General features: G+C 39.3%; 1 protein-coding gene across 2 annotated transcripts in view; it reads right to left on the bottom strand.

The window, feature by feature from the left end:
• Positions 1 to 10,813, bottom strand: part of LOC101483792 (chemokine-like protein TAFA-5) — a 48,189-nt gene extending 37,376 nt beyond the window's left edge. Inside the window, exon 1 of one of the 2 annotated variants that reach the window (XM_004556290.5) lies at positions 10,175 to 10,813. In XM_004556290.5, coding sequence (XP_004556347.1) covers positions 10,175 to 10,265 — 91 coding nt within the window. In that variant the 5' untranslated portion in view covers positions 10,266 to 10,813. Of the gene's footprint in view, positions 1 to 3,527; positions 3,855 to 10,174 lie in introns of those variants that run through there. The other variant, XM_004556289.3, reaches the window with a different exon arrangement.
• Positions 10,814 to 12,810: the final 1,997 nt, after the last annotated feature.

Here is a 12,810-nt window from a genome sequence, read left to right as displayed (position 1 = left end):
ATCATTGCAAACGTGCAGCTGCTCACTTGACTCTGTTTGAGCTATGACTGATGAATTTCAATGAGCAGCTGCTGGACTTTATGATTTTCCTCTCTTTGCAGCAGCACTGATTATCTGAAACATCTGCATATGATGAAGAAACTCGGAAGCAGCTGCTGAATAAAAACAAAAGAGCAAGTTTCTGCTTCACGGAGAGCAGAGGGGATTTTATTGTTTTCCTGTCATACATCAGAGACTGAGGAGAACTTTAAATGTGCCAGTGTTATGTTGCATCTGGCTGCCTCAGAAATGCATATTCTACCTGAAATAAAAACAGTAACATCTATGAAACATGACTAATTCCAGGTATCACCCACAGTGTGAAAGAAGTCTGGTATCAGATCAGAAATGTCAAAAATCACTTTCACAAAGAGCCAGAGTGGAATTGTCACATCAAGGACAGTTTCTTTTCGAGGCTTGTACTATGAATCGAGCTCAACATACTGAGGCCAGCTTTCTGTTACGTGAACAGCAGCGATCACATGACTCTGGCTCAACTTGGGTTTCCTTTGTGCATTCACATTAAAGAGGTGGTGTTGTAGTATCTGACCAACCACAATTATTGATAAGTGTACTGGCAACAAAGTGGCTGATTTTTCAACACAAAATAAAACTAGATGAAACGCACAATAACTGAAAACAACACAACAGTGTGTGAGAGAAGAAAAGCACTGTAGTATTAAATGTGTGTGCTTTAAGCACATGGATCAGTAAAACTGGAAATGAGATGCTATAGTAAAATGGCCTGTATTTAGTATAGTATAGTAATACACATTAGCCTATTTTAAGTCATAAAGGAAAACTAGCAAAAATGCTGACTTCTGTGAGTTACTACTCACAGCTTTGTCATTTATATACAAAGAATTATAATGGATTATAAACAAGTAGTTCATTCTCTTCCACCTTTCCTTTTCATGGTCGTGGAGAGGAGTGGAGTTGGGGGGGGGGGGGGGGGCTATCCCAGCTGTCTTAGGGCGTGAGGCAGGGTACACCCTGGACAGGTCACCAGTCTGTCGCAGGGCAGTAGAACCATAAGACTGTTTTAAATGAATAAAGTTGCATATAGAAATATATATTCAATACATCACACAGAATGGGAAATAGACTTTTGACTCTATTAAAAAATGTAAACCTTCCAACTCTCACGGTTCTTCCAGGAATGGAGGTACAACTTTCTAGAGAACTGATCAGCTGATTTCTAATCTGAAACAAGTTTGCTGCAAGTTAAGGTTACCATGGCAATGGACCCCTGTAAAAAGAAATACTGAAAACTTAGAGATGGACGATCCGATATTACGTATCGGTATCGGTCTGATACTGACCTAAATTACTGGATCGGAGAAATAAAAAATGTAATCCGATCCATTAAATATCAAAAAAGCACCTCACAAAACTTGTGACACGGCATAACTCTGCTCATAACCGTAGCACGTCGGAGCAGTATGCCTCACGTGATAGAGCGGCTTTCATCTGAGGAAGTTATCCCAGAGAGAAGTAAAGCAAGTGTGTAAGTTCATCTCTGAATGTTTGTAAAGCATTCCCACGTTAAGCTTAACAACCGATATATGGAGCGACTGCCTCTCTCTCCCTCCCCTTCCTGCTGCTACTTCAATCGGGAAACTGCTTAATGATCAGCTGATCAGCTTTTCTGTTGCGAGTCCGTCTCTCTTCTTTGTTTTTGGCCCACTTTGCACCAGAAAGAGGAAACCAGCTGCTGAACAACAGCAGCACGTTTAAGCTTGATAAGCTGTTGTTAGAATTTAATGCCGATAGGGCATTAACAGGGAAAAGGGGGCACAAAGACATACTTTTCTTTCTTATTCTCATTTAAAATGTCTAGCTTTTAATAAATAATTATCTGAATCTTACACCCAAAGTTTTAATCTGATGTAAAATGTACAGAAGTCCATTACTCTATATAGTAACTGTTAAGTCTAATATACCCTACACACAAGGCTGGACTGGGACAAAAAATCGGCCCGGGCATTTTGACTAGAGACCGGCCCACCAGGATAAAGATTTAAAATGTGACGTCATTCAGGGGTAAAACCGCAAAAGATTCTGGGAACTTGTGGCAAGAGGTAGTAGCGCACGCAGGCTTTCAATTGAACTCAGTTACACAGCAATAAAAAGAAACCCAAAAAAATGGCAAGAAGCTGTTGTATTATTAACTGCAATAGCCGGTCGCATGACAGCCACGGGAAGCCGACGGGCAAAGAGATCGTTTTTTTTATCAGATTACGTCGTTGAAGAGAAATTTTTTAAGCCATGTTTCCGAAGTAAGAGCCGACGGATGGTCTGGATATACCAAATTCTGAGACGTTTAATAATAATAATAAACGTCTCAGAACACTCCAGCTCACATGTTCGTCTGCTCCAAGCATTCCCACAAAGGTCAGAGTTTTGTAGTAGTTAATACGTCATTTTCATAACATAATTAGTGACATAGGTTACAAGCAAGTCTGGCGCTGAACAGAAATTGTTGCTCTATGCTCCTTTGTTTATTGTGCATAAATAGTGAATTGTCCTGACACAATATTGCGTTTCGCTTCTGTTATTATGGTACATTGACAAAAACATATACTTTTATTCACAGGGTAAAACAGTTGTTTTGTATCACTAATTGCCCAGTACGATTACAACATACAATATTATTGTCACTGCTACATTTCTGTAATGCTACCAGAAATTATTTCCACTACTAATTAATTACCGTTGAGCTCAAAGGTTATATTAATAAATGGTTAACGAATGTGTATTTATGACGACGATTTGTGAGACTGGTAAACTTAACCTTTGTTCGTACAATGGTCTTTCGTTCTACACGGTGCATTTCAAGGTCCTGCACCCATCCGTCGGTAAACTGTACCTGGGCTTGTTGCAGTGACCTGAAGTTACTAAACTTCATGAGTGTATGTGTTGTGATGATTTCTGATATGAGGTTCAGTTCTACAGTGGTGATCGCAGGGTGTGCACAGGTCAAGTGCCACTATGACCCTCCAGAAAATAACGAGGACAGGGGATGATCGTTCAGCTCTTTAATGGCAGATTTAGCGTGGGTGTGGGTATGTGTGTGTGTGTGGTTCTACAAACAGAATGGAAAATAGAATACAAATTACAATCAAATTATAGACAACAATAATCACCATATAACATATTACAGCCACATACTTGTCTTATAGGCCCTAATACTAAGCTGGCGGCTTTTACTTATAGTCTGAACCATATTTGACAACAAAGAAAATAAACATCTTCCCATCACTTAACTCTTGTGCCCCACTCACTTATGATGCCAACTAAAGAAGGCAAATACACATAACAAATCACCAACTTAAACTGAACTCAGTTTGGCCTAGGCGAACTTAGCTTAGCTTAGCCTGCTTAGCTTAGCGATAACTTAGCTGATAGAAAATGTACAAACAGAGGACGTCCAGAGCAAGAAAACATACAGGCTATCCTTCTTACACAAGAAATATCCTGTAACTCACCAATCTTATGGACGCACACTCTCATTGAACCCACATAAACTGCTCTCGAGCATAACTTGTGATTCACACTGCCTTCATGAACACCATTTTCCATCCCAGTCAAACATTACTCACAAAACGGCCGCGCCCTCTAGTGGCGAGGCAGAAAACTGCATCACAGTCCTGCCTTCAGAACAGTATGCACTCACTCCAAGAACCGTATAATTATAAATATGAGCGTGGTGAAAGTTGGGCAGCACGCTGACGTCTTTTGTCCACTCTGTGTGCTCGTAAGGGTCTGACCCTTTCACTCATTTGATTTTTCCTCGTATCTTTTCTTTGTCTTTTCGTCGAGTCTGTCTTTGTACGGACCGGCATTGTTTTCCTTTTGTTTTGTACATTCCTTTTTTGTGCGCCAAAGAAAAAACAAGAAGGTATTGGAACCGGAGAATGAACGTTTTGCGGTGCTGCAAACGCTTGCATTTGATGCGGTACTTGGATTGTTTTGCCACGAGTTCCCGGCATGCAATGCGCGAAAATCACGTGATTGCTAAACAAGGGGGAGGGTGCATCCGGCCTCCTCTGCTGTAATTGGTCCAGCCCAGAGTCAATCATGACCAATTGGCCAATCCAACACCTTTCATACCTTTTATACCCTTCCTAAAAAAAAAAAAAAAATCCATCGGCCCATAAAAACAAAAAATTGCCAGCGGCCCACCGGGCAGATGCCCGGTATGCCCAATGGCCAGTCCAGCTATGCAAGTTAGTACTTTTTCCTTTGGGAAAGTACCATCGGTAAATTCTGCAATTCTGTTGAAGAAAGATGTTGAATCTATTTAATTATTCTTGAAAAATAATTTATTTCTCTGCATTTTTTTTCACCCTGCATCAAATTAAAGTTGATTACATAGATTAAGCATCATGAGGTGGAGGGTGGGGGGTGGCTCCCTATTTTTTATTTTTTTTTGCTGGGAGTTTGCAACCCTATTAGTTAGGTTGCTTAATATTTCTCTAAGTACTCTTTAAAATACCAGAATAGGGAGGATGGAGTGGGTTTAAGTTTATTAGATTGATCAGTGTTGCTCAACTATGAAATACTTTGGGTGCAGTGTGTTTTTTACATACAGGTATAACAGAATAGCTTTAGTGTTGTTGTTTATTTAAACTTGAGTATGAACTTATACAAAATGCAGCACGATATTAAAAAAACAGTTTTATTGATTAAAAAACACTATATCGGATTCATATCGGTATCGGCAGATATCCAAATTTATGATATCGGTATCAGTATCGGACATAAAAAAGTGGTATCGTGCCATCTCTACTGAAAACCCAGGGTTAAGCTTGAACTTAACTTCATAAGGAAAAGTCCTGCTTCATAGTACAGTCATCAGGTCTGCCTAAATCCCTGAATCACACACAACTAAAAGAAAATCTTTAATCAAAACAAGCTAACTACCATGCAGCTAGTGCAAAATCATGAAAAGGACATTTTTCAGGCCTTTGCATTTTATTACATAAAATACATCCGGGTGTAAAAGCAATACAACAAATTGTTAAAATTTTACCCTCAACCTTTGAAATCTTATGTGGTTTTTACATACCACACAGACTAGACTTCTGGTGTGAAATTGGTTCCAAGAAAACATAAAAACCTTGGTAAACTTTTCCCCTTCTCAAAAATAAAGTCTCTTTGCATTTCTTTCCCCTCTTCAAGTTTTTGTCTTTACTGGTGTGTGAATTCAAAACAAAACCCAAATCTCTTACAGTCACAGGCCTCTCGTTACACTCAATAAAACAGTGCTCAGTTTCCCACCTCTCTTGGGAAATTTGCCGTTTAACAGTCATCCCACAAACCATAAGGTCTCCTCAGCACACACTCAGATGTACACTACAGTGTTAATTTCCTCAGTCACACCATAAAGACTGTGTGCTCAGCTATAACTGCTCAGCACACCAAACTGCACACAAATCATAACTGAGCTCTTCTTTATTAAGCTGGCTGTAACCTCTCAGTCTGTGTGCAAGAGAGCCTCAAGGTCCCAGCAGGCTACCGCATAACAAGAGAGAGGTGGGATTAGTGAATGTACAACACCTGTGCCGATCAGCCCTCCCTCAGACCGCTCCCTGAGCAAAAACCACAACCTGCCACTATAATCTGCCTTTATGATTAACTTTGTTTTTTGTTTTGTTTTGTTTTTGCTGTTTTTTGTAGCTTAGGGTTGGAGGCGAGTCTGTTTTAATCTGGCATGTCCGTGGGGTGGGCATCATTTTGCAGACAACAGTTAGCAACAATAGTTATCTCAACACACTTTGTGGTAGAAAAACAATATTAAACAGAGACAAGACTAAATTAACAATCTCCTATGAAGGCACTTGGTGATGGTGGTAAGAAAGAACTGCCTTGTAAGAGGAAGAGGACACCAGAGGATTGCATAGGGTAAACACAATAACAAACAGGACATAACACAAATTACAAGCAAGAGTAGATCAAATTTAATGGTGTGCAATAGTAGCACAAAAGGGGGAAGTGGTCAAGCCCAGTGCATTATGGGAAATCACCCAGTCTCTTGAGCCTACAATAATAACAACTTAAGCTGTGAACCTAATCCCAGCACTATCACCGCCAATGACAAAATATTCCAAAACAGTTCTCTGGAAGAGAAAGTCATAAAGGTAGAAAGAGTGTCTGCCTGGTTTCACAGGATAAGGGGCTTGAGCTCAAAGTGGGCATGAAATGCTTGTACTGTCCATAATTTAAAACATAAATGTATTACAGTTTTCACACTGTATGGTCTAAAAAGTGGGCTCAGTTTTGTTGTGTCCTGGCAATAGCAATTACAAAAACCAAGGAAAGACTGTTAGCTTTTACTCCATGCCTCAAAAGTGGCAAGTGGTTCTTCAACACTGGCTAGCTGGAAAAGTGACCTGATGGATGTTAAGACCTACAGTAGCTAAAGATGAGGCCCTGAGAAAAGTCATTAGACCTACCAAGACACTAACTAATGCTACCCTCACTGTACTTTTATTATCGTTGGAATCTTTTTCAGTTCACTCCACAAGTAAACAAAAAATAAGTTCACTTCAATAACTGCAGATTTTATGTGCAGTATTAACCAAAGATGAGAGAACTGAATATGTTCTCACTGTATTCTTGGCTGATGCAAATTGTTATAATATCAGTTCCAGTTTTTGATATTACAGCTGATGATGTCGTTGAGTGTTAATGCAGCTTAACAAAACACTGATTATAATACATCCAGATGTTTCTCTCTGTTTTTCTGCAGGTGAACATGATGCAGCATGACTGTTAGTATGTTAAAATATAAACTTTCTCCTGCAGATTTTCCTCTGCAGAAGCTGCTGATGAAGACTTTTGCAATCATATTTATGGAAAGCCTACAACAACATGGAGGCTGCACTAGGCTGTAGCAAAGACACTGTGCTGGCACAAACTGTATTAAAGATGCATTTTTTAGGCTACATCGACAAAATGTTTGCTCATCAGCTGACCTGTTCACTAGATCTGGCTCCTTGCAACTTTGTCCACTTTTCCAAAATTAAAATTGCTCAACTTACTGGACACGATCCAGCTTACACCATAGAGGCAAAAGACATTGTTTAATTTTTACTGGCCCTTTCTGATCACAACTTATTAACTCATTTTCACTTTTCATTGGAAACGTTTGAGCTTATTAATGTTACTGCTCTCTTGGTATCCCAAAGGAGGGGCATGTTCAACACTGCAGAACCCCCTGATGAGGTGCTTTTTGCAAACTAGTACTGACAACCACAGAAAAATCAGTGCTGCTAGAGATGGAAGCAGAACAGGTTGATTTTTTTTTTTTGTTCTCTTTAAAGTAAACGCTGTGGTGCTTTTCCACTTGGATCACTGAGCAATTTTATATCAGTGTTTTTAGTGAATGCAAAGTACGAGTGGGACTCCAACACTAAGCTGGAGCATTGTGTGTGTGGTGCTTCAGGGACAAGGCTTCGTAAAAATGCTCTGCACTTCCTTCTTTTCTTTACTATCCACCACAGAACAAACCTGAACACTGAAATTTTCACAGTGTTGGCAACATTTCAGCCAGATGAGTCCGGAAGGAAGTTACAAAAAGAATTTCTCTACTACTGCAGTGCTGCTTGTTTTGGCAAGAATCACTCAGCTAAAGATGTAAATAATGCAATGTTTCAAGAATGACAATTATATTTATTATGTTTTACTGGTGACTGGAGTTTGTAAGCAGTACAATTTATTTGTTAGTGCAAACAAAATTAAGACCATTGTCTGTCCTTTCTCTCCCTCTCTCCCTCTCTCCCTCTCTATCTATCTATCTATCTATCTATCTATCTATCTATCTATCTATCTATCTATCTATCTATCTATCTATCTATCTATCTATCTATCTTCTTACTATAATGATCATTATGTATGTTTGCATATATGTACACTATTTCTTCCTCAATGTGCAGGCCAATCTCCACAAAACTGTTCGTGAATATTGTCACACATACAGAAAGTATTCAAATCTATAAAAAAAAAATTAAATAAAAGATTTATTATAATATTATATTTGTATAAATCATCCCCCTGCAAATGCAACGTTTTATTCTCTGTTTGTATTTTTTTCCACAGGTCACGTTCAACAGACATCGCCTGCACTTAATGTCACGATCACCAACATCTGTATCCGTGACAGAATTTTGTTCTTGTCGCCACTACATATGGAATAAAGACAGAGCGCTGTAATTTCGAGTAATAATAACTAAAGTAACTTAACCTTTTAACTCTTCAGAACTCTTCAATGTCTCTTTTTACACGAGACATTGTATGTTGAGTTCGGCTTTTGAACCAGCTGCTTAAAGTCCTCCTTTACTACTATGTAACTGCATTACTAATTTCCATGCACTATTTTGTTCTTCCTGTCATATTCAGCCTAACGAGAGAGTTTGATGGAGTAATTTATATACTTTTAGGTCACATACCATCAGCTGCTTGTATCATCTCTTCACATGCCGTCATAGCCTGGTTGTACTGTTTCCACCTTTGGCAGGAACAGTTTTCTCGCATATTTTACAAAGCTTTGTGCTTTGTTAGCAATTGCTGATGAAACTCCTGTTTTCCTGACTTTGTCTCCTGTCACGTGTATTATGCAAGTAAACACTTGGCATTGTTATAACATTGTAATATGACACTTTTATGTCACGTAAATACTTCATATTATCACAAATAATATCACGAATAATCTGATATGATATATGACATATACTGATATAGTGACTGCTAATAAGAGATAGATTCTTCCGACTATCTAGACTACAATATCTGAAGATCCGTTTAAAGTGAAAGATCTCAGAGGCTATAGGAGAATAGAAAAGGAACATTATCAAAGATGAAGAATTTGATAAGTAAAGAAAATAAGGGATCCACCAGCAATGACCCTGTTATAAGAAAGTTGCAGGGGTCTCAGAGGATGAGTAGCAGTATCTAAACCACTTCTTAGGTGGGGAAACAAGATCAAATGCTTAAAGTAAACTAAAAAAAATAGATGATGGTAATATGATGGTTAGAGGTTAAATGCAGTCACAGAGCAGATGAATCCAAGACGAAGTTAACAGGAGAAAGAATGACAGCACACAGTGAAACACGGTACAAGGTTACTGAGTCCTCCAGAGGAGCAAATTAACTCTACCCTCATTGTGTGAGTACCACCCCCCTCAGAAAAGATCAATAACTTCATTCTTTTCATTGCAAATAATAAAAAGCATCAGAAAAACATTTGTTTTCCCGATTGTTGTCTTTTAGAGTTGCAAAGAGACTTTTCTAGTTCCTGCTTGAATCTAATCAAATTTTGGTCAAGTTTTAATTTCTAATCATAATTGTAATAAAAGTGTAATGCCCCTGCATTGAGAGAGTGGAGCTTAGCACAAGCCTAAACCCTGTGTACCGGCGGGGTCACATTATGTCATATATTTTCTTAACACAACAGAGATCAGCATACAAATATCAAAACTACTTTTTAACAAGGATTAAAAATAGTCCAGAACATTAGTAAAATAAACACTTTGTATTATTGTGTCTGTTACTGATAAAACCTGCACATCAGTCTAGAAATGTCACAATTGCTAAGAATGAAGTTTAATAACTTGCCATGACATTCATTAGATTTCCTTGCACGGTCTGTGTACAGAACCGTACAGTCGCTCTGTGTGTGGCACGATGGATAGACAGGTAGAGTGTTTCATCTCTGAGATTGTTTCTGATTGCTTCGGTTTCCTACAGCGAAAAACATCGAAGCTCTGCTGGAGCTCAGACTGCTTCCTGAGCGCCTTATCCCGCCCGGACGTCCCGACCAGGGTCCGTTTCTACTGATGTTGATTCATTTGTTTTACATCTCTGGCCTTAATTTACCATATCATCATCATACCGTAACCATATCACTGCTGCACAAGCGCTGCACAGACGACTAAAACCGCGGGACTGCATGCACAAATGCACTTCCCTGTTAGTGTCTCCGGGTACTGAAACCACAGAGACAGAAACCTTTCAGTACATTTTTTCCCATATTGTATCTGACCTGTTGAAGCACTCTGGCTCCTAAGTTTGACCACAAACATACACAGGCACATATGTATGTAACTATGTAACCAGAAAACAGAAACACTACCTTCCCTCAGGATTTGGCTGTGGAGGAGCAATAGGAGCAGGAAGCAGACCGCGGCGGCAGTCAGAGCCCAGGCCGGCCGAAGGAACTGCATGAGGTGAAGAATGTGTGGGCAAAAAACTCCAAATTGTCCTCAGGCTAGTGCCTCCTCACGACGCCACATCCATCCACATTCGACCAAGAGGAGGACAGAGAGAGGAGACACCTCTCATCTTCGAGATGTGTATTCACAAACGGGCCTGAAGTGACAGATCTTCAGTGGAGGAGATCTGGGATCTGAGATCCACTACACGAGAAATCACAGGGTCCTCACAGAGCTCCCCGGCGGTTTCTGCGGGCAGCAGCAGCTTTTGATGTGGGAAGTCCTCCGCTGCAGAATCACAATCCAATAAGCTTCAAACTAGAAGTTTTCCAGCTTTAACCTGCAACTTACGGCTCGGTGTCCTTTGGATCCATTCACTAACTCGTCCACGTAAAATCCGCCAAAGATTAAACAACAGACACCGGGTCCAAACCGAAGCGCCTCGGGGGGCATACTTTACGCTTCTCCGCGGGGTTTGTGATCCTGGTCGGTGCCTCGGTGCTTGCCTGGCGATAAGTGATGAGCACGGAGAAGGATGAAGAGCAGGTAATGTGTGCAGGTCTGTGTACACACCCCCCCCCCCCAACCCCCCCCCCCCCCCCCCCCCCACACACACACACACACACACACACACACACACACACACACGCTCTCGCTCTCTCTCTCTCTCTCTCAGTCACATACGAGCTGACGTCACACCAGTTACCAGTTACAAAGACCACTATGGAGGAAAATAAAGCGTGCACAGTATTTAAGACAACCAGACTGAGTGAGGCTACTTCATGATGGACAGGAACGGAATCAGAGCGTCCCTGACCTCCGGGGAGGACTCTGACGTTTGTGTGGGGTGGGATTAAATTGAATTTATCGGTCAATAAATTCAGATTCATGAATAAAAAGTCTCATCACTTGTAAAAGATTATTTTAAATTACTGCTATTATTCCATTATTGGTATTTGGTATCTCAGTTTCCACAGGACGCAAACACAACCTGGAAACTGAAAGCGTCTTCTTAAGGCTTCAACTTGTTTTAATAATGTATTTTTTTTGATAATAAACAGAACATTTTTTTATTCATCATTTATTTTATTTTTTTTGTACGGAAGCGTAGAGCTGCCACCCAGGCAAAAGAAAAATACAAGTGTATCACGTTATAAGGTGAAAGGTTTATTGTTCTAACAAGATACTTTTCCTGTTTGTACAATATACTATCATGTTTGTACAATATACTTTTCACGTTTGAACAACATAATATCACGTTATTACAATATACATAATTATCACGTTCGTACAATATAGGATCACGTTCGTACAATATAGGATCACGTTCGTACAATATAGGATCACGTTCGTACAATATATATATTATATTGTACGAACGTGATAATTATGTATATTGTAATAACGTGATATTATGTTGTTCAAACGTGAAAAGTATATTGTACAAACATGATAGTATATTGTACAAACAGGAAAAGTATCTTGTTAGAACAATAAACCTTTCACCTTATAACGTGATACACTTGTATTTTTCTTTTGCCTGGGTGGCAGCTCTACGCTTCCGTAACTCCCCGCCGATCTGCTCCAGTAAAGAGGAATCATGCTCCTAACTCTGAATCACTGTCCATACCACTGCTGCTAATTATTAATCACCTCACAAATATTAGCATCCATCAGCAATCAGTATACAGGAAAAATACTTTTAAACAGATTTAAAAGGTAATCAGTTAAATATAAATACAAAAGTAGCATATATAGGGTTAAGTACACTGTAAAAAAATCGTGATATAAAAGTATTTTACTGTGTATTTTACAGTTTTGTACTGGTCTTCTAGAATATCATTAAATTCACATAAATAGACTGATTTTACATTTCAAATGTAAATTAACGTAAAATCACTGTTTTAGCCTGTTTTAGCCTGCTGTGTTAGGATGGACAGCTACAAATAACAAGTATAGCCTAAAAGAAGACAAAAAAAAAAATAGCTTAAAAATATACATAAAATCTTTTTTATAATTGAATTTTTCAACTAACTCGATGCATCGTTGCACCCCTGATCATGTTGTGTCATATGAACTAATAATGTCGCTACTATAATGTCGCTACTGATCAATTACATTTTAAAACTTGCTAAAAAGGTCCAAGGAAGTTCCTTTTTCTCTTTTTAAGGAGAGGTCAGTACCACATCATGGTTTTATTAAGTGATTAGTTTCTGTTAGGTGAGGCTGTGTGCAGTCAGGAATAGGACCCAAGGTGCAGACTCCGGAGACAGACGTGAACTCAAAAAGGCTTTAATGCTGAACGCAACATGACATAACTAGAAAAACTCAAAATAAACTTACACCGGTGGACAGGCAAAACACACAGCAAAATAAACGGTAGATCGCGACACGGACACAGAGAAACACAGGGCTTAAATACACAGAGGGAGCAATCAGGGAATGAATAACAGGAGGGAAACACAGCTGGGGCAAATCAGAACTGACGAGACAAAAGGAAACGTAAACTGAACACACTGAGATAAGACACAGACCTTCAAAGTAAAACAGGAAACAC

Source organism: Maylandia zebra, linkage group LG7 (genome assembly GCF_041146795.1).
Source record: "Maylandia zebra isolate NMK-2024a linkage group LG7, Mzebra_GT3a, whole genome shotgun sequence".
NCBI lineage: Eukaryota > Metazoa > Chordata > Actinopteri > Cichliformes > Cichlidae > Maylandia > Maylandia zebra.
Note: the sequence above shows the minus strand (reverse complement) of the source record. Positions and strands in the feature narration are given on the sequence as shown.